This window comes from Pseudorasbora parva, chromosome 21 (genome assembly GCF_024679245.1).
Source record: "Pseudorasbora parva isolate DD20220531a chromosome 21, ASM2467924v1, whole genome shotgun sequence".
NCBI classification, from domain to species: domain Eukaryota; kingdom Metazoa; phylum Chordata; class Actinopteri; order Cypriniformes; family Gobionidae; genus Pseudorasbora; species Pseudorasbora parva.
In genome coordinates, this window is record NC_090192.1 from 4,045,595 (window position 1) to 4,068,622 (window position 23,028).

At 41.5% G+C, this 23,028-nt stretch overlaps 1 protein-coding gene across 1 annotated transcript in view; it reads left to right on the forward strand.

The window, feature by feature from the left end:
• mms19 (MMS19 homolog, cytosolic iron-sulfur assembly component) overlaps nucleotides 1-23,028 on the forward strand; it is a 48,075-nt gene that overhangs the window by 17,585 nt on the left and 7,462 nt on the right. The window contains exons 13-23 of the mRNA XM_067429270.1: nucleotides 1,218-1,372; nucleotides 2,857-2,935; nucleotides 5,201-5,326; nucleotides 13,321-13,402; nucleotides 13,495-13,592; nucleotides 13,677-13,796; nucleotides 19,767-19,934; nucleotides 20,201-20,285; nucleotides 21,274-21,376; nucleotides 21,524-21,598; nucleotides 22,651-22,777. Coding sequence (XP_067285371.1) covers nucleotides 1,218-1,372; nucleotides 2,857-2,935; nucleotides 5,201-5,326; nucleotides 13,321-13,402; nucleotides 13,495-13,592; nucleotides 13,677-13,796; nucleotides 19,767-19,934; nucleotides 20,201-20,285; nucleotides 21,274-21,376; nucleotides 21,524-21,598; nucleotides 22,651-22,777 — 1,218 coding nt within the window. The remainder of the gene's footprint in view (nucleotides 1-1,217; nucleotides 1,373-2,856; nucleotides 2,936-5,200; nucleotides 5,327-13,320; nucleotides 13,403-13,494; nucleotides 13,593-13,676; nucleotides 13,797-19,766; nucleotides 19,935-20,200; nucleotides 20,286-21,273; nucleotides 21,377-21,523; nucleotides 21,599-22,650; nucleotides 22,778-23,028) is intronic.

Consider the following 23,028-nt stretch of genomic DNA (forward strand, 5'->3'; position numbering starts at 1 on the left):
GGCTCTGGGCGTTAACTGTAATAGCTCCGTGTTGCAAGCACCAATCCGGTTCGTTGTTTTATTTTTTTATAAACTGTACTCACAAAGGTATAACGATCAAGATAAACTTAAAAATTCCCCGGAGTTGTCCTTTAAGGAAGCTCGTTGATGGGCGCACACTTGCCTTTGCAAGTGGGTGTGCGTGGGTGCGTGCGTGTGTGCTAGCGTGCTGTCATCCGGGAGAATTGCTCATAGAAGCAATTACACCCTTTATGATGTCATGCAGGGCCATACTTGGAAAAAAAACTTTCAGAAACTTGTATATATAAACTTGAGTATATTTGGCACAGAAAGGAGTATATTTGGCACTCCGCCATACATCCAACTCATTATATTTTATTTTGTTTAGCATGAGAATCAACTCTTTAACACTGTAAATAAGTTAGAATGCATAAAATAGCATTAAACCCCCACTTTAAGCTCTACTAGAAAAGGTTTTGTTTCTTGAATGTTCATAAAATATTTTCACATATTTTAGAGATGCAACGGTCGACTGTCAACGGCTGATTTTTCTCATTCTCAGCCCGGACCGGTGACCAGTCGGTTAGTCTCATGTTTTTCCAATTCTGAGCCGCGGTGCAGGCAATAACATCAGACACCCGCCTCCTCTCCCTTGCTCGTCTCATTCGTTCTGGTTAATTAGTGCTTGTATTGCGCATAGTTTTACAAATTCCCACAGGTTTCACGCTCCCACCAAAAGTGCACCCACCACTGATCTATATAAGTGGCTTTCTGCCCTTTAACAGTCAAATACATACAAAATTATGTCAAAATGCCCATCTCGGCGGGTATTCGGTTAAACAATCAAGTTTGGAACATAAATGGTTGAGAAAGATAACGTATGATGTGTAACAGTATATTGGATCCGTGCATAAACTCTTAAAGTGATGGCAGCCTAATATCCCTGTCTCTTGTCAAATAAGTCATTTTTGTAGACAAGTGATGTTTCCTTAACTCACATCAACTTAAAAAAATAAGACATCAATAAGCGCAGCCTACAACCCCTCACAATCACGCACACAATTCTGTATACGTCTCAAATGACGGGAACTACAATCTGCAGTTTTCTGCAGAATTCTGCGTGTGCAGATTCTGTATGGGGCTGCTCATAACTAGCATCTTCACATGCATCAGTGCTTGTTCTACCATCACAGCTTGTGTGTGTCTTGTCCTCTCAGACTGTCAGCACCATCTCTGCGAGCCAGACCTCAAACTGGTGTGGCCCAGTACCAAACTCCTGCAGGCCGCCGCCGGAGCCTCATACAGAGCCAGTCTGATAGTGTCAGCTGCCGTCATACCTGCTCTCCTGGAGCAGTACAACAACAGGACACAGGTACTCTCTTGAAGGGTTAGTTCACCCAAAAATGAAATTGATGTCATTAGCTCCTCACCCTAATGTCGTTCCACACCCGTAAGACCTTCGTTCATCTTCGGAATACAGTTTAAGATATTTAATATTTAGTCAGAGAGCGTATCTAAGTGTATGCACACTATACTGTCCATGTCCAGAAAGGGAATAAAAACATCATCAAAGTAGTCCATATGAGACATCAGTGGGTTAAATAGAATCTCTTGAAGCATCGAAAATACATTTTGGTCCAAAAATAACAAAAACTATGACTTTATTCAGCATTGTCTTCTCTTCCTTGTTTGTATTAAATCCTCAAATAAAGATTCAAACGGTTGTGAATCAGTGACTCGATTAATGATTCGGATAGCTAATGTCACGGGATTTCAGCATTTTGGCATGCGATCCGAATCATTGATCGATGAAGACAATGCTGAATAAAGTCGTAGTTTTAGTTATTTTTGGACCAAAATGTATTTTCTATGCTTCAAGAGATTCTAATTAACCCACTGATGTCACATATGGACTACTTTGATGGTCTTTTTATTCCCTTTCTGGACATGGACAGTATAGTGCAGTATAGCAGCCATATCACCCTGTAGCCCAAGACTTGTTTCCCACTGATGCTAAGCAGGGCTGAGCCTGGTCAGTACCTGGATGGGAGACCAACTGGGAAAACCAGGTAGCTGCTGGTAGAGGTGTTAGTGAGGCCAGCAGGGGGTGCTCACCCTGTGGTCTGTGTGGGTCCTAACACCCCAGTATAGTGATGGGGACACTATACTGACAAAGAGCACCGTCATTCGGATGAGACGTTAAACCGAGGTCCCGACTCTCTGTGGTTGTTAAAAATCCCAGGATGTCCTTCGATAAAGAGTAGAGGTTTAACCCTGGCATCCTGGCCAAATTTGCCCATTGGCCCCTGTCCATCATGGCCTCCTAATCATCCCTCTCTCCTGATTGGCTTCATCACTCGGTCTCCTCTCCACCATAAGCTGGTGTGTGGTGAGCGTTCTGGCGCAATATGGCTGCCGTCGCATCATCCAGGTGGATACTGCACATTGGTGGTGGTTGAGGAGATTCCCCCTTCTTTGTAAATCACTTTGAGTGCCTTGAAAAGCGCTGTATAAATGTAACTAATTATTTTTATTATTATTAGTGTGTATACACTTGGATACGCTCTCGGACTAAATCTAAAATATCTTATGTCTGTGTGTGAAGATGAACGGAGGTCTTACGGGTATGGAACGACATTAGGGTGAGTCATTAATGACATTAATTTCATTTTTGGGTGAACTAACCCATTAAAGCGCATGACACTTACTCTTTGTCTCAAGAGCACGTGCTACTAAGTTGAAATCAAGTAACTCAGCAGTTGAGTCCTGCTGCAGATGTACTCAGAAATGAGCCAGTGTCTTTACATAAGCATTCTGTGCTGTAATGCATAATTCATTTGATCTTTCTTTATACAGTGTGCACAGCGGCGCACCCTGCTGGAGGTTCTGCAGGGTTTCGTGCAGCCCACCCCACTCAGCCGGCCTGCAGATGGAGGTATGTGACGAGATACCATGCTCACACATTCACCTCCGGACTTATAGCGACTGATACCAAATCTAATTCATAGACTTTTTACAACTGTGTTTATGTGCTTATTGATTACTGCTTGTTGGAAAGAGTCTATGGGCCCTATTATACACCAGGCACAAAGCGATGCCAAGCGCGACGCAAGGTCTTTTTGCTAGTTTCAGCCCGAAAGCAGTTGTCTTTTTCACGCCCAGCATCACATTGTTTAAATAGCAAATGCACTTGCGCATCTGTTCGCCCATGGGCATCTAGTCTGAAAACCAGGTGTGTTGCTATTGTGAGAAACTAAAAACTACTGACAATTGACCAACACAAACCTGCTCTAAAGTAAAAAAAATTGTGTTAATTAAAGGGAGTGTTAGTAATATGTGCCTATTGCATGCAATCTGCTTATTACACACAGGGATTGTGCAGCAGCACACACACATGCCAAATTGTGTCATGGGCGTCGGAAGCAAATAAAAAGTGGGTGGGTCAGTAGCGGCTAAAGCCGGGTGCACACTGTGCGATCTTGGCCACAATTTGGCCGTCTGGGACAAATTTAGCAAATCCTAAAAGATTCCTCTGATCCTAGGCTAAAATCTGACGTCTTTGGTCGTTAGTTTGACATGTTCACCGGCAGCCGATTAATGAGCGCTGCGATCAAATTTTTACCTCAGACGAAATTCTGGCAGTGTCAGAAGATTTGGCACACAATCCTGCAGTGTGACTTCTCCTACGACGACAGTCAAATATCTCCGTTTTTCAAGACAAACTATGACCAAAACGAGAGCTAGAGATTTCTTTGTTGCCAGCATTTCAGTCCCGCGTGTAATGCAGCTCACTGTCACCGAACGCGTCATTCATTGATTATATAAAACTCCGGTTGAGTTTTCTTGTGCGCGTCCGATTTTAGCGTGCCTTCACTATCGTGCAGTCTGACATTAATGTCAACTGAGATCTTTCAGTGTGACATGGCGATCATGTTCGTACAGTCTGACAAGGGACATTCGCAAAGGATTTTGAAAAATCGCACAGTGTGCAGGACCCATAAGGCAAGATATGATAGGTGGGGAAATTGTTTTGCGGGGGGTCTGGGGGTTCTCCCCCATAAAAAAAAATGATTTCATAGATGTGATTTCCTGCATTGTGGTGCGTTTGAGGCCATATCCCTTTCCTATACCAAAAAAGACCTTAAACCAGTCAATACCAATAGTCTAATAAAAAGGCTATATTCATTCAACTGCCATAGAAATCAACAGTTTCGCAGATAATGATAATGAATAAGTTGCATGTTTTTTTATGCTCCGTGTCCAGACAGAAAAAGTGCCGTTTACTAAACGATTGATTGGGACAGGCAAAATTACAGAAATCACTGAATTACTTATCGTGGCTATAGAATAGGCGTAAGTGACGCATGGCATAAAGTTTCGAGGCAAATCGAGCATAGGTTCGAATCCGCCTTTTGCCACACTCGCTCTACTCCCTTTCCCCATCACATATCAGATCGGAAAGGTATTTATTTTCAATAAAAAAAGAGAAAATATTAGAAAAGGGAAAATAAAGCGTTTAACATGTGTTTAATAATAAGTTTCTTAATAAGTTTCTCGGTTAAGGGGTAGTCAAGGTAAACAGACATGTGCTGAATTAGAGACGATAAAAGTGAGTGGGTCCAATATCATTGGTCTTAAAAAGTGGGTGGGTCTTGTCCCACACACACACAATGGTTCCGACGCCCATGCATTGTGTACATAAAGATAAAAATGCCATATAATGGATAATCGTTGCATGTTTCAGAATTACCTATTTGCTGTAATGACGAATGAAATTGGCTAATTATTTGAGGCCATACACACATGTATTTAAACTGACTCGCCAGGTTGAGGGTGTCTATATTCTGCCTTGTAAATAGCGAATTAGCCATGGTGCGAGCCCAACTACCTTTTAAAGGGAATGGCAGATAAGACTCTTATTGTTTTTTTGCACGCTACGCCCAAAACACATACCCATGAGGACTCATTAAGATAATGGAGAGAACCCTTTTGGACCATACACCTGGTGCGCCGACCAGTTTTCCGTCGTTAAACTAGCAAAAGTAGATTCAGACACGCTCTCGTGCACCTGCGCCTTGAGCTTCAGACTATGCACTCATATTAGAGTTTTAGGGCCCTATTTTAATGATCCAACATGTTTTAAATATTTGTTTGATATACAGTGTTGATGCATTTCTCTCTGTCTCCTGCATGTACACAGAGGAGAGTGTATTGGTTGCGTTTCAGCAGTCTTTGTGTAGCGTGGTGTTTTCTGCGCTGGCGGAGTCTAGTGCTGGTCTGCAGGTTACAGCCACACGTGTGCTTTCTGCACTGGGACAGCAGCCCTGTGAGTGGATACACAACATTTCTGAAAGACATTAGTACTTTTATTCAGCAAGGATGCATTGAATTAATGACAGTAAAGACTTTGATAATGTTATTATGTTCTTTTGAGCTTTCTATTAATTAAAATCCTGTAAGAATAAAAATAATCATGGATTTCATAAAATTAAGCAGTGCAACTGTTTTCAACATTGATAATAATCATAAATGTTTCTTGAGCTGCAAATCATCATATCAGAATGATTTTATCATAGGATCATAATTTCTGAAGGACACGTAAGAATAGAGTTATAATGATAAATTCAGCTTTGATCACAGGAATAAACAACATTTTTACAATATATTCACAAAGGAAAGTTATTTTAAACTGTAATATTTCCCAGTATTACTGTTTTTACTGTTACTAAATACAGTACGTAATAAATACAGTACTGTTAGTAAATACAGCACTGGTATGCATATTTATACATTGTGTTTAATATGTATTTCATTACGGAAGCCCTGAACGGCCATGGATTATATATTTTTTCTGTCTTATGTCGTGATCACAAGTTAATTATCTTGTGATCTCAAGATAACAAAAGTTGTTTTGTCGTGATCACGAGTTCATATTTTCTAAGTTACACAACTGCGCCATGAGGTGGCAGTATAGAACCAATTAACTGATGGGGTGCGGTATAGCCTATCCACCTTGTGTTGTACTGGTCCAGATTGAACGCGTTGAAGACCTTTCGTGATCACTATAATTTGTGCAGTACTGTGTGCATTAGGCAATTAATATAACTGAATGGTCTAATGTGATTAGTTTGCTATAATAGCGTTTGGTGCGTTACTAAACTTACTGTTAAACTCATTTTGATTTCACTATTCTATTTGCACCTTTTTGTGCATTAAAATGCCATTTTAATCAGCAGCCTAAATAACAATAGGTTACTATCGTAACCCCGGTTCTCTGAAACATCGAGTGGAGAGATCCACCTATGGGAAGGGCATCCGTACCTGACCTCTGCAGAAGCATCCAATTGCACCAAGTCTGACAAGACAGGCAGGAGCGCGCAGCCAATGCCCAGTAAGGCCCTACCCCTTACCAGCGGGCATATATGGGCTGCATACGCTACTGTACATCAGTAAGTATATTCGCTTCTCGTGCGGTAAGCGGGGCAACGCTGGTGGATCTCTCCACTCGATGTTTCAGAGAACCGGGGTTACGATAGTAACCTATTGTTCTCTTTCATCATCTCGTTTCGAGATCCACCTATGGGAGAGACATGGACAGCTCCCCGATTGCCCAATACACTCACAGTGAGGTCCTGTTAGCCAGAAAAAGACGGTCACCCCGAGGGGCGGTGCACGACGCGTCTCATAATCATGAACTCGCCACACCGACGCAACCGCGTAACTGCGGTGTGAAGCAGGACATGAAACATAGGCTATGTGTGTCACACATAAGGAAGGCAGGGTTAGGAAGACCCCACCCCCAAGACCGAATGTGCTACTGAGGTTCTGGTGACATCCAGCCTGTAGTAACGCACAAACGTATGGGGAGAAGCCCAACTGGCCGCAGAACAGATATCCTGCAGTGATACTCCCCTGAACAGAGCCCAAGAGGCGGCCAAGCCCCTCGTGGAATGAGCTCTGATGTTCCCTGGGGGTTGCACTCCCTTTGATTCATATGCCAAGATTATAGCGTCCACAAGCCAATGTGAGAGGCGTTGTTTAGACAGGGGATCCCCTTTGCGAGGAGGAGCCCATGAAACGAAGAGTTGGTCACTCTTCCGGAACGCGCTGGTCCTAGACACATACGTTTGTAACGCACGGACTGGACACAGGGCATTTAGCCTCTGATCCTCCGCGGAGGAAAAGGGCGGAGGGTGAAAAGCGGATAGCTCCAACACCTCCGATGTGAACGCAGGGAAACATTTCGGCATGAATGCTGGATTAGGCTTGAGGAAAACCTTATCTCCACCCAGAGAGAAATTGATGCACGAGGGGTGGACCGAGAGTGCATGTAACTCACTGACACGTTTGGCTGACGCCAAGGCCAAGAGCAAGGCTGTTTTGAAGGACAGCAACTTAAGGGGAATATTCCCCAGAGGCTCAAAAGGGAATTGAGACAGAGCTTCCAGCACTATGGAGAGGTCCCATTCAGGGATCGTTCTCCTAATGACTGGCAAGGAGCGACGGGCACCCTTCATAAATCTGCGGATTAGAGAATGCTGCCCAACCGTTGAGCCCTCAAAACCCACATGACAAGCAGAGATAGCTGCCAGATAGACCTTAATAGTGGAAAAACACCTGCCCTTATCCATAAGGTCTTGGAGGAAACACAAGATATCAGCGACTGAGCACTGATATGACGCGAGACCCCGCCCATCACACCACCCATCGAACACCTGCCACTTACAGCCATACAAGGACCGTGTAGAAACGGCCCTGGCATTCTGTATAGTAGCCACCACGCGCGGGGGAAGCCCTAACGCGCTTAGGTTCGTCCTCTCACGGGCCAAACCCAGAGAGCTACCCTGTCCGGGTGTGGGTGATAAATCTCCCCGTTCGCTTAAGACAATAGGTCTGTGCGGAGGGGGAGGCACCACGGCTGGGCATACAACAGAGGGATTATCTCTGCCAGCCACGGCGCTTTGGGCCACCTGGGTGCTATCAGGATGAGAGAAAACCCCCCCTCTCTCGCCCTGGCCAGTGTGAGAATTATCAGGCACAGGGGAGGAAAGGCATACAGCAGCACTCTGGGCCACGGGTGGGCCAGTGTGTCCACCTCGAGGGGCGCGTCCAAGTCCTTTAGCGAGAAGAACATAGGACAATGGCTGTTTTCGCGCGAGGCGAACAGATCTACGGGCGCCCGTAGTCTCATCCATATCATGTCTACTATCTGAGGGTGGAGGTGCCAATCTCCGAAGAGCGGGTTCCCCCTCGATAGAAGATCCGCGCCTCTGTTCAGAATTCCCGGAACATGAGTCGCGCGTAACGACAGGAAAACTCGCCCGCTCCATACCAAACGCTTGTAAGCTAGGGCATGAAGCTTCGGCGAGCGCGCGCCGCCTTGACGATTGATAGCCACTGTCGTGGTATCGTCGCAGCGTACGAGCACATGATGTCCCTGCAGACGAGGCAGAAAATGATTCAGAGCCTTCTAATTGGTTAGAAGCTCTAAATAATCTATGTGCTCTGAACGTAGTTTGCTCGGCCGCAAACCGTTCACAGTTCTGCCCTCCTGGGTGGCACCCCAGCCTGTTAGGGACGCGTCCGTCGTCACGACTTTCCGCAACATGACAGTCCCCAGAGGGGTACCCTGTGCGTAAAAGTCCGCGCTCTTCCAGTGGCGCTGAGCTGCAGCGCAGGTGCGCGTCACTGTTACAGAGCGGCAAAGATCGTGTAACGGGCTGAAATGTAGTGACAAAACCCATTTCATGAACGCCCTCATCCTCAGGGGTCCTAGTGGCAAAAACTGGATAGCTAAAGCCATAAGACCCTGTAGCCTGAGACATGTGCGATATCGCACCCTCGCCCCCTCTCTGAACTGTGACAGACAGTTCGTCAGAGAGAGAACGCGCTCTTGAGAGAGACACGCTCGCATGGAGACTGAGTTCAGCTCCATGCCCTGGAAGATCACCCTCTGACTGGGTGTAAAGCTGCTCTTGTTCACATTCACCCTGAAGTCCAGAGATCGGGTGTGCGCGAGCACACGGGAGGTGTCCTTCAACACCTTTTCCCACGAATCGGCTATGATGAGCCAATCGCATATGTATGTCAGGATCCGTAGACCAGACATTCTTAGGGGAGTGAAGCCCGCTTCCACACGCAAACAGAAAGTTCGGGGGCTTAATTTTTGCCCGAACGGAAGCACCGTGAGTTTGTAACAAATGCCTTGATAGGCGAAACGAAGAAACTTCCGGTGTGGTGGATAAATGCTTATGTGGAGAAAAGCATCTCTCAGATCGACCGATGTGAACCAGTCGTTCCGTTTCATGACACGGGCGAGCGAACCAAGGGTTAACATTATGAATCTGTATTTCCTCAAATGTTTGTTCAACACCCTGGGGTCCAGAATAGGACGGAGGGAACCGTCCTTCTTTGTGACCAGGAAATAACGGGAAAAGAAACCCTGGTTTATCAGATTGTGGGGAACCACCTGAATCGCACCTTTGTTTAGAAGAGAGGAGATTTCCTCCTTCAGGACGTGGGCCGTGCTTTCCTCTGTGTGAGAAAAGAGAACGCTGCTGAAACGTGGATGTTTCATAGCAATCTGCAGACGATAGCCCTGTAATATCATGCGTAATACAGTAAGCCAGGCTGACACACAGCTCGTGTGAATGCTCGTCCAGGCCGTGCTGGCTTCGAGCATGCCTAGCTGGCTTATTTGTGATGCAATGGCGCCCTCTAGTGGAGAAACTAGGGACGACACGTGCAGGTTCACCATTACGAGAGAAAGGGTATTTCCCTACATTGAGAGGGTATCTCGCTGTGACGAATTCATTTGATTCGTTAGATTTATTGTGTTTTTTGTGTTTCTGTGTGTGTTGTGTTTTCTGGGAAACACTGGGGCCGAAGCCTTTATTATTTGGGTGAGGGGAACACAGTATGTGCGGTGTGGTTACACTGCTTTTGAACTTTTCCTCACGACAATCCCCTTGAACAGGGGGGAACACACATCGTCCACTAAACATATGGGCTGGGCAGCCACGGGAGGGGGACACCCTACAGCAGGAACCTTCCGTCCTTTGGACAGGGGTTCTGGGGCAGGGAGAAAGCCCAGAAAACTTCTTTCGAGGCTTTTCCTTGACCTGATTAAAATTACGTCCCGGGACCGGGGGGTTAGGCAAACGCACAGGGGGCGCCTGGCGTGGGACCGTCTTCCTGGGAAGATACAATATGAAGGCCTCGTGCTCCTTCTTGTCGTCGCATCGTTGTTGCATCATAGCAACTGCGGGGCCAAAGAGAGCCCGGCCGGGCTCTACCGGGGCGCCTGCGATACGTTTCTTTTCACTATCCGGGAGACCAGACAGGTTGAGCCAGAGCGAGCGCTCTCCTACCACGGAAAGCGCCATAGAGCGCCCGCAGGTTTGGACGACCTGACGAGCATTACGGAGAACGAGGTCGTTAACCGTGATGATCTCCTTCCACAGTGCAGGAGAGGGAGAAGATCCCTTATCTAACTGCTGGCCCAGATCGTCCAGGATCTCCGCTTGGTAAGCGGAAAGGAGGGAGGAGACATTCAGAGTCCTAACAGCCAAGGCCGAGGATTTATAAACGGCCTGGTGCACCGAGGCAGAAAAACGGTCCATCCTGTTAGGAAGGACCGGCTTCGGGGGGGCGGGCAGCCCTCCCTGGACTGGGTTGAGGTGTCTGGCAATGGAGGGCTCAATGGCAGGCGGTTCGCCCATGCCGCGAGCCGCCATATCTTTAACCTCCAGCCCCGCGAGACCGTGTTTAAGATCGAGCGGGTCGTTCCAGTAGTGCCTCATGTGCTTAGCGCACGCTGGAAGAACGGGAAAGAGTTCTTTCCTCGGGCCGGGGGGGGCTCCCAACACTTTACCGTCATAAATATCCCTCTTCTGGTCGGTGGCGCTCTGTGGAGCCGGCCACTTAATGTTGAGACGAGCGGCCGCTCGTTCACACACATCCAGGAGGATGGATTGAGGCAAGGCCGCGGGGGCGCTAGCCTGGGGAATAACAGAGGGCGGGATGGCCTCCTCGTCCTCCGAAATTCCAAGAAGGCCCGCGTCGTCGTAATCACCGGACCCGGCAAGATCGTCGGCGAGCGGGAGGTTACCCGTGAAGATGTCCTCTTCGGGGAACTCAGGATTGGGCTGGTCAGCCAAAACAAGAGCCGTCGCGCCCCGGGAGGTCCCCGGTAGCGCGCTATCGTCACCGTGTTCCATATCCGAGTACGACAAGTCGAGCTCGCCACACTGAGTAGCGGCAACTTTAAGGCGGTGTCGCAGGAGTTTCTTAGGCAGTACCAGGCAGTAACTGCAGTTCTCCGGGTTCTCTATTGCCTCCTCTGCGTGCTTGAGGCCCAAGCAGACCACACAAAAAGGGTGAAAATCCTTAGCGGCGATAAGAGACCCACACGCGGCCGGGCAGGCCCGTAATAGGCTAGACACAGAAGGAGAAGACTGAGAGAGCGACATACCCGCGAAAAACTCAGAAAGGTCCGTGGCGGCAGCCGTGGAACAGGAAGACGGACGAGAGCGCGAGCGGCTCCGAATGCAGACACAGAATGTGGCAGAATAGAACTGTCACGCCCGGTGGAGGCTGATCTGGCGATATTTCCTCCTGCAGACAATAAGTGAGCAGCGCAAATCTAACCGAACTGTGTCAGTGCAGAGATCGCGAGAAGCGAATGTCAACTGATGTACAGTAGCGTATGCAGCCCATATATGCCCGCTGGTAAGGGGTGGGGCCTTACTGGGCATTGGCTGCGCGCTCCTGCCTGTCTTGTCAGACTTGGTGCAATCGGATGCTTCTGCAGAGGTCAGGTACGGATGCCCTTCCCATAGGTGGATCTCGAAACGAGATGATGAAAGAGAACTGTTAGTTTGCCACATTGTGTCACTCAATGTATCGCCTAAATGTGATGTATAGCCCATGTAAAGATGCATTGCAGCCTAATTTAAATCAGTGATAATGTGCAATTAAAACGATTGTATTTTGTACGAGACTGTATTAACTGGATTAAACGTTTGTTTGTTTTTAGAAATATGGAGTAGGCTACTGCACCGCTTTTGGAATAAAGGCTAGAAGGAAGGATACTAATAACAAACAAATTATGTAATGTTATTTCAAACGAATGAGGAAAATAAAATGGGCTGAATCGAAACTAAACGATTTTTAGAATAGAACAGAATAATCTGCCATCCTTCTGAAGGCACCCCCCCCCCCCCTTCTCTTTTGATCATTTAAACATGTTAATTACACAAATAAAATGTTTATTAAGTGAAGCAAAGATTTTGCTGAAAGATCCAGCGCACGGTTTATTATCCATTGATCAGATGCCCGTGAAAGTTGTGTTCGTTGCTACAGCAACAGTAGACTCTGGGTGCTGTGCAGTATTTCAGAATGAAACTCGTGATCACGAGAAAACAACTTTTGTTATCTTGAGATCACAAGATAATTAACTCGTGATCACGACATAACAAGACAGAAAAAAAATATTATCCATGGCCGTTCAGGGCTTCCGTAATTTCATAGAAAAAATTATATATTTTTTGTATGTATATATTGTATGTATATAATGTATATTTTAATCCACCAATGTTTCTTTCTTGCACTAAAATGAAACATTAATGTAGTTTTATAGTTGTATGTACTGTATTTTTAAGACATCTAAATGTCAGTGACCTTTGTTATGATTGAGTAACCATTTCTATTCCAAATAACGGTGCTTATGAAGTGGTCATTTTCATTCTGCAAATAGTTCCCAGCTGTTAAAAACGACCTATAAAAAAATTATAAATAATCTTTTCTACTTCATCCTTATAACTAGTCCATGACTGGGGGCAGAGTTATTATTGTTAACTAATACTTTTATTTTTTCCTAAAAAAATATAAATAAATTATAAAAAATGGAAGAAAAAAAATCTAAATGTTGCCTTGACAAATATTTTTAAGTATAAATTGAATCACTGAACTTACTAATTGTAAATTAATAAGTAAATAAATAAAACAAAAACTGAACTAAAATTAAATAAATCAAACATAAATTGTAATATATAAAAAGAAAATAACACAAAAAAGGCAAATGCACATCAGAATTCCATAATATTAAATAAAAATTAAAACTGAAGATATAAAAATAAACGCTAATTCAAATGAATAAAACTATACTTAATTACCCTATCCTCTTTGTCCTATGTGAGGGCGCAATAAAAATAAAATAAAAACTATAATGGTATATAAGAAATATCTTCTGGGCAGGCCAAGTTCATTTTAATCACTGAATGAATGTGGGAGGTCTAACTGTTGTTTTGCTCCTCGCAGGCTTGTTGGCTCCGACAGATGTTGAGAGAGCTGTTGATCATTTGACCAGTCTCATTCTGCAGGAAGAGGATACTCAAGTGAGGTAGTTATCACATATGAGAGATCATTGGAAAGGATGTCTTTAACATGTTTACATCTTAAAGCTTTTCCCGCACTGACATTTCTGTCTCTCAGTTTGGCTGTAGTGGAGTGTTCAGGCTCTCTGGCTCATCTGCATCCCAAAGCCTTCATCTCCAGGATGATTCCTCGGCTCAAGGAAGAGATCCTATCAGGTGAGACCTACCGTACGTAATGCACACACACGAATAACATCAAATGCAGTTTATCAGATAATGTGGGACTACATTTCTTTACAGAGTCTAACGCAGCTGTACGTCAGCGGTGTGTGACGGTGGTCGCGTCTGTGTCGTCTCAGCTCAGTGTTGTGCAGGAAAGCACCCCCGTTCTGTTACAGGTGCTGGCTTCAGCCCACACAGGTACACATTCTGATAATCATTTTTGAGAAATTATCAGGGTCCTTAAAGGGATAGTTCACTTTAAAATGAAACTTCTGTCATTCTTTACTCACCCTTAAGTTATTTCAAACCTGTATGAATGTCTTTCTTCAGCTGATTTTTTGAAGAATGTCAGTAACCAAACCGTTAACTGGAGCCATTGACTTCCATAGTAGGAAAAAAAAATACTATGGAAGTCTGTGGCTCCAGTTAACTGTTTGGTCACTAACACTTTTCAAAATATCTTCCCTTGTGTTCAGCCGAAGAAAGAGATTCATACAGGTTTGAAACAACACTTGAGGGTGAGTAAAGGATGACAGAATTTTCATTTTAAAGTGAACTATCCCTTTAAATTCGGTTGTATCAAATTTAAGGCCATAAAAAGTCTTACATATCTGAAAAAGTCTTAAATATATAATTTCAAGAGGTCTTAAATTTGAGGACAGAAAAACAGGAATCACGGTATGGCTTAGTGTGATTAATAAAACTTTAAAAGGCTATGATTTAATTGTAACCGTTCATTCGGTTTCAGATCGGTTCCCAATCAATGAATTCCCCATATTAATGCTGAGTGTTTTCTTATGATCTATGGTTGTTGAATTAGGACTGTTAACCTTATGGTAAACGATTAAAGCACTCAAATATTTTGCATTCATGACCTTTTTTTAGAATCTTTTCCAGGTTTAGGACAGGGGTCTCAAACTCAAATTACCCAGGGGCCACTGGAAGTAGACTCTGGGTCAGGCTGGGCCGCTGGGCCGCTCCCAAAAAGAGCACAACTTATCCAATCTTTATTATTAGGAGTTCTTCAACAGGAATGTTTCTTCTGAACTTGAACATTACTTTCTGAACATGAATGGTTCATATAGGCTTCTCTTGCCTACTCGTGTTTTTTTTATTTATATTGCCAATATTTTTGAGATTTTTGGATCTGATTATCCTTCGTCCTTCGCACCTATCTATTACCAACAGGTATGTGATGGTAATTGTGTACTAATAAATATGGCCAATAGAAATTAAATCATTATGTAATACTGAAATAATAAATGTTTTTATTTTTATTTAAAATAATAGACTAATTCAAAGCAAGGCCATAATCAGGTCAAACAGAACAGTGAACGAAATTCTAGGTCTAATTCTAGTTGGGAAATAATCAATTTGGGACTATTTGCAAACAATATTTGCATTAATTGTCATCAAATATATTATTAGTCCCGAGATTATTCGCATGAGGGAATAAATACGTACATCGGCTGCTTATATTTGAGTTCCTCACTGGTCTAACAGAAGACTTTTAGTAAATCGTCTCAAATGTTCAGAGTTCTAATCCGCTCATAGTTTTCTTCAAATGTTCATCAATGGTTGTATATTAAGAGCATGGACACGTTGCATTTTGTGTGCATTTGTGTGTGTGCAATTTAGTTTTGTGATTTCACCGGAAAGAATAGTCTCTCTCCGCAACGGCATTACGCGATATATTGAAGAGCTCGTCTGTGTGTGTGAAGACTGCGCGAGCGAGCATGTGCGCGGACCAAAAGAGAATGTATATCCCGCCTACTTTGATTTGATTGGCCATTTGAGCGCCGTTAAACCACATTCATTTCGACTGTCTGATTAGCCTCTGTTCATGTCAATCACGAGGTGTCAACCAATTATACTGCACGAGAGAGGGCTGAGCTAACTCTATGAAGGTAAATTGATGCCATATAGAATTGCAAGCGTAAGGTAAGATTTGTAAAAGTGTACATAAGATTGCAAGCGTAAATTAAATTTGCATGCACAAGATAAGTTTTGCAAAGGTGTAAATTGCCTTTCAAGTGTAAGAAAAAAATATTTGCAGCATTTTACTGTTATGTATAAGTGTAATTCATGTATTGTGAAACTGCAGCTTCATGTTAACGCAAAATAAATATGATCTGTATTCTTCTGACTTCCATTTTTCTGCGCTTACCCTTTTGACACGTTTATTTCGCCAAAATACGGCCAAAAGCATTGCACGCCTGTGAACATCAATTTGCAAGTGGAAAAAGCAGAGTCAGGAACTGCGAAATAGATTGTGCGTGTAAAACCAACCTTTGTGTAAAAAAATAAACTGTTGCAACTGTCTAAATGACTTGTTGTGTGCGTAGGGCAAAAAGGCTCCCGAAATAAACCGATTTGCACAGTTCCGTCTTTCTTTTAGCTGCGCTTACAGTTTTGGCACGATTCTGTCACTGACTGAGTTTATCAAGCGCGAGGAGGAAGGCGGGTCCACCTTCTTCTGGAGCCAATCAAATGAGCTGCTCGATTTACTCTTATCTGATTGGTTCAACCAAGTTGGTTCAAACCTCAGACGCCAGAACACATCTTTATCTTCATTTTACTTTTAATGCACAAATACATATAAACAAACAAACAAACAAATAAATAAATAAATAAAGCACAATTGCTTAACAATCTGTGCACCATTAGGTTTAAGACTTATATGTTTCCATCCTGAATTCTGAGCTGGTGTGTTGAGAAAGAAAATTTATGTGAATTCAGTGCATGTATCATCATCATCATCGTCTTCATCATCATCCTGCCAGATATAAGTTTGTAATCTTGATGCTGCTAAAAGTAGACCTAGTATTTGCACTGCATGCATAATATCACCTGACTACTGATCAGAGGCGATTCCAAAATTATTATTATTATTATTATTAGTAGTAGTAGTAGTAGTAGTATTTTGCTAAAATTAGTTCATAATAACAAAAATATGTTTTCCTTTAAAATGTATTTTAAGGGTACCTCTAAATTATGCACCATTTATCATCTGTAATGCCATCGTTTAACCTCTATATCCCTACTGTATGGCTGTGTATTCCTTGTTATATATATATATGAATCATTATAAAAGGCTACTCTTTGTCTAAGTTGAGTTTTATATTGATTTGAAGTATCAGTTTTGTATTATCCTACAGTCAAATCTGGACAAAGAGAAAGCATTTCCTTTTTCATACTAACTATATAATAGCTTGATCTGTCTACACAACTACACGATCACTAATCAGAATCAATATTGACAGTGACCAGAACGATGTTTCAAAATATATAATTGATTGTTAAATACCATGGTCTGAAAAAGTTATTCAGAATGGTATTGTTACATGGCTATTAAAGAATGGGAAAGAAATGTTTTGATTGTGAAGTTTAACATCAGCTCAGTGGTGTTTATATACATATATATATATACATATATATATATATATATATATATATATATATATATATATATATATATATATATATATATGTATATATATATATATGTATATAAACACCACTGAGCTGATGTTAAACAGCTCAGCTCATATATAACTGATGTATCAATACAATTCCAAACCAATGACTACACCAGCTCGAAATTTAGACGTAAACATACGTCTAAAATGCACAGCTTATTTAGCAATCGTTATTTATTTATTTATTTATTTATTTATTTATATGTATTTGTGCATTAAAAGTAAAATGAAGATACAGATGTGTTCTGGCGTCTGAGGTTTGAACCAACTTGGTTGAACCAATCAGATAAGAGTAAATCGAGCAGCTCATTTGATTGGCTCCAGAAGAAGGTGGACCCGCCTTCCTCCTCGCGCTTGATAAACTCAGTCAGTGACAGAATCGTGCCAAAACTGTAAGCGCAGCTAAAAGAAAGACGGAACTGTGCAAATCGGTTTATTTCGGGAGCCTTTTTGCCCTACGCACACAACAAGTCATTTAGACAGTTGCAACAGTTTATTTTTTTACACAAAAGTTGGTTTTACACGCTCAATCTATTTCGCAGTTCCTGACTCTGCTTTTTCCGCTTGCAAATTGATGTTCACAGGCGTGCAATGCTTTTGGCCGTATTTTGGCGAAATAAACGTGTCAAAAGGGTAAGCGCAGAAAAATGGAAGTCAGAAGAATACAGATCATATTTATTTTGCGTTAACATGAAGCTGCAGTTTCACAATACATGAATTACACTTATGCATAACAGTAAAATGCTGCAAATATTTTTTTCTTACACTTGAAAGGCAATTTACACCTTTGCAAAACTTATCTTGTGCATGCAAATTTAATTTACGCTTGCAATCTTATGTACACTTTTACAAATCTTACCCTACGCTTGCAATTCTATATGGCATCAATTTACCTTCATATAACTCTCTCATATACACACACACGAAGTGAGGCATAAAGCACGGCACAGGCACACGCAACGACTCCGCCAAAAATGGTTTTCAGAGCAACACGCGGGCCACACTAACACTAAACTTTGATGTCAAGTAGGGGGCCACAAAATATCATCCTGCGGGCCGGGAGTTTGAGACCCCTGGTTTAGGAGGTATTGAATTTAAATGGAGGGACAGAAATCTCTCAGGTTTCATTAAAATGTCTTCATTTGTGTTTGGAAGATGAATAAAATTTAAAGGTTTTCCTATAATGCCCCTTTTTATAAGATATAAAAGTCTCTGATGTCCCCAGAGTGTGTATGTGAAGTTTTAGCTCAAAAGACTCAACAGATCATTTTTCATAGTGTGTTAAAGTTGTCACCTTTTGAAGGTGAGCAAAAACACGCTGTTTTTGTGTGTCCCTTTAAATGTAAATGAGGCCCCCTTTCAGGATGAGGGCGGAGCTTAAAGAGCTTGTATCAGCAGCTCCGATTACTTCACACACACACACTGAGAAATGACAAAAATGGTTCAGCCTTTTATGATCAAGCCAGAGTCGGACAATAATGGAGAGACTCAAGAAGAAGAGACAACATGTAGAATGAGACAGGACATTTCTGGAGGGATAGTTGATGAATTTATAAGTTAACTATCTCCAAGTCATTGATGGCATATTCTGTTCAGATGTCCTTACCAGCCGTTTGTTTGTCTGGCTATCACCAGACCAAGCTCAGTTTAAAATTTGACATTGGTCTGGGGGGTCTGCTTTGTATTTTCTACTGCACAAGAGGGGTGATCAACAGGCTTAATTTGAATAACTCTGTACGCAATTGGATAGTTCTTCAACCAATCAGACCACAAGAGGCGTGATCAACGGGCAATGACCCATCGCTTCTCTATCTGTCATCGTGTTAAACTCACCAATAGCGTGCCAGGTGGGTAAGCCAGTCTGTGATTGGTTCCCTCAAAAGTGTAACTTAGTGTACAGGTTTCCAGAGTGAATTGCCGGGTGAAATCAAATCAAATTATAGAAAACTGTTCCTTTAAACTTCGATTGTCATACTTTTACAGATGTTGTTTATGCTCAAACACCATCATTAATAACTAAAGTTAAAAAAGTAAAATCACAATCAACCACCAATTGCAAGAGATTAAACCCTGGAGCTTTTATTTTAGCAAAAACTGCAGGAATTTCAAGTTTCTATAAAAATAGGCATACAAATGCTTCTTAATACAAATATAGTAAAATGCTTGAACCATCTGTCCACCAAATGTTAGAGAGATTACACAACTCTGAAAATAAAGTGGTGCATGTAGCGTTCCCAAAAACCCTGGATCATGAACTGCTAAGTTGTAAGTAATAATATATTATAGTATTTTGTGATTTGTTAAGTGCACTAAGCCATATCACATTTAGTGTTTTAGTTCGATTGACAGATAAGCAACAGTGCAAAACAAAATGTTAGAGATCTTTTGGTATGATGATAAATATAAAAATATTTTCATTGTGAAGTTAGCGGAACAGATTAGTGTTAATTACTGGGAAACTGTAATAAATATTATAAATCTGGTTGTTCCTGTTTTGGTTGCTGATTGGTCAACATATTTGGCAGTATAGCACAGTTTCTTGTACCTTACTTATTAATTATTTGATTCTGATACAAAGTCAAGTCCTTTATTTATATACCACTTTATAAAATGTAGATCGTTTCAAAGCAGCTTTACAGTGAAAAACAGTCCACTGATATAATGCAGAAACATGCTGTTCATCTTTCAGGTAGCTGTAGTTTCTCTTTGGAGGACGTGACCGCTGTATGCATCAGTTTGCAGCGGGTAGCAGCGCATGCACGGGACAATGAGGAGATTGGACAATTCTTCCACAACAACATCATTCCTCGACTTCTAGGACTGGCCTTACAGGCAGCGCTGCAGAGTAGAGACTCAGGTCAGTGTTTGTCAATGTTTTCTGGCGTGTGTGTGTGTGTGTGTGTGTGTGTGTGTGTGTGTGTGTGTGTGTGTGTGTGTGTGTGTGCGTGCGTGCGCGCGCGCGCGTGTGTGTGTGTGTAAGTCAGTCTTCTTCGTCTTTCGGCTTTTCCCTTCAGGGGTTGCCACAGCGAATCATCTGCCTCCATCCAGTCCTATCCTCTGTGTTTGTGTGTGTGTGTAAGTGTTTGTGCTATTTGTAGATGTAACTGTGTGTTTGTTCAACAGGTCACAGTAGTCCACTCACTGATGAAGCTGTTCTGTCTGCTTTAGTCCCGGTCATCAGCACAGCCTGCGCTGCGTTACAATCAGAGTGAGTCCAAAGGAACAAGCCACAATTATATATAATTATATTTTATATTATGTGACTGATTTTACTTGAGATGTGTAGTGAAAATTAGGGCTAGGTATTGTTGCCTATGAGTATTGATGATTCTGAGTACAAGCTTTTGAGTCTTTACCAATTTTGTTATCGATTCGTTTGATTGTATATCAGGTACAGTCAGTCTATCTCAAGGAACAAATTTTGTCTCAACCTATGCTCCAAACACATTATAGAGGTTTAGAGAATCCCCAGTTGGTACATTAATATTAAAGGTTAAAATTAATAACACACGAGTGATATTTGTTTTTAAATTGCACTCAGGGCTGTTTAAATATTAACTTTTTAATGATGATTATGTATCTAATTCACTAGTTAGTTGTTGAAATATACACATTTAAACGGTGACTGTCATAACTTGTTTTCATGATTAATTCAAACATGCATTAAATAATTTACAGGTTGAGTAATAATATAATGAATATGTAATATACTGCATTTATTTAGCAAAATGCTTTTCTAAAGAGCTCATTTTTCGAGCTAACAATCAAGTTCATAGTCATTAAATGCCTTAACTAAGGTAAATGTAATGATTCGTGACGTTGTTTATATCTGTGAAACACAGACTGAGCGGATACATGACAAATGATACATTTTTCAGTAAGTTGTACTGTATCTTTCAACATTCCTGTTCATTCATGTTTATTTGGTGCTGTAACTAGTAGTATAGACACAGAGATGATCAGTTCATGTGCCGCTTGAACTGAGGCGACTATTATCGTTTGTCACGCAACATTACAGAGCCACAAAAACACATTTATGAGGTTAAAAGCAGTTTTAAAGCAGACACTTTATTATATGTAATAAAAGTACACCAGGAAATCTTTATTTAGATTAAAATAGATAATCAGTGTGATTAACCCAGTGCTTATTAAAAATATACACATTTTGGAATACAAGCCTTATTGTTTTCCTATAGATCAGCGTCCCGCATGGCCGCCCAGGCTGTTTCTCTGTTCCTGGATGGAGATGTGTCCTTTCTGCCAGAGAATGCCTTCCCAGCCCAAATCCAATTGCTCCAGGTATGACAAGATCAACCACTCAACAGTCAGGTTTAGATTTGCCAATCCAGATTGACTAAGCTCAACTTCAATACGAGAGTCTGTTTTGGAAGTATTGTGGTCTAATGTCTCTCCAATCATCAGTATCGACTCAACGTTCTCCCACAGAGCCAGACAGAGTCTCGGGGTCCGTCTCAGTTAGTGTGTCTGCTGATGGCCTGTGTTTGCTCTCTTCCACGCAGCGTAAGTTAAACTCTTAGCTTGCTCTCATCTGATTATTCATTAAAGGTATATTATTCATATTCAGTTCTTTATTGAAGGGCTACACAAATCTTTTTTCTTTTTCTTTTTTTGTGTGGATTAAGTTAGGTTTTAAAATGCAATTTAATATAAAAAGTTAAATAAATGATTATATAGCAATGTCTAATTATGTATCTATCAATTTCTATTGAAATATATATATATATCTTAAAATACTTGATTTTGTTTTACAGTAAAATAATATAATATAAAAACAATAATAATTGTAATTTTTATTTACATTATATTTTATATTTTCATTGTAACATTTCACTGTAAAATAAAAACAATCAGGTATTTATGAAAAATAAAATAATAAACATCATTTTATTTTACAGTGTAACAACAAAATAACAATAATAATATTTATGGTTCTTTCTTATTTTTCTTTAAAAATACTAACTGTAAAAGTGCAATACTAATATTTATGGCTGTCTTAAAGGGATAGTTCACCCAAAAATTAAAATTCGGTCATAATTTACTCTTCCTTGAGTTGTTCCAAACCTGTATGAATTTTTTTCTTACGTTTCTTTTTCTCACGAAAGAAGATATTTTGAAGAATGCCTATAGGCTAACAGTTGATGAACTTCATTGACTTCTGAAGTAGTTTTCCATACTATGGAAGTCAATGGGGTCCATCATCTGTTTGCTTAGCCATATTCTTCAAAATATCTTCTTACTTGTTCAGCAGAAGAAAGAAATTCAAACAGGGTTTTTTTGGGTGAACTATTCCTTTTAATTTCTTTGTTTTCTAACATACAAGCAAGCTTTAGATGGAAAACCACAAGAAACCCTTAAAGCAACAGCACGTTTATAAGGGTTTCTCTTTACAAGTTTTGAAACACTCCAGTTTTCAGACTTGCTCATGCATTTGCACATTGGCTGAACCAAAACAAATATTTTTAACACAATTTAAGAAACAGCATTTGTGGGGATGTTCATGTTGGATGATGTATCTATAATAAAAGATCTTTATTTAATCAATTACACAACAGGTGGACATTCCTGAGATTGACAGGCTTCTGGTCCAGTTGGAGGATCTGATCTGTACATGTTCACACCTGTTCTCCTACACGTTTGCAGCGAAATGCTTAGCAGGCTTGGTCAACAAGAGGCCAGCAGGTATACACAGGGTGGTTTTATCTTCTTTCTAAACCACATGCACTCAATTTTGCTCTACGTGACTTAGGGCTGTTCAATTAATCGTAATTGATTTATGATTTTGGCTTCCAAATATTGAAAACATAATAATTTAGGCAAAGCTATTATTGTGCTGCTGCCACATTTAGCAGTGTGCTTTTGTTCATCCCTAAGCCAAACTTAACATCCAAATCAGTCAAATACAGGTTTAAACGGGGTGTAAAACGCCTACT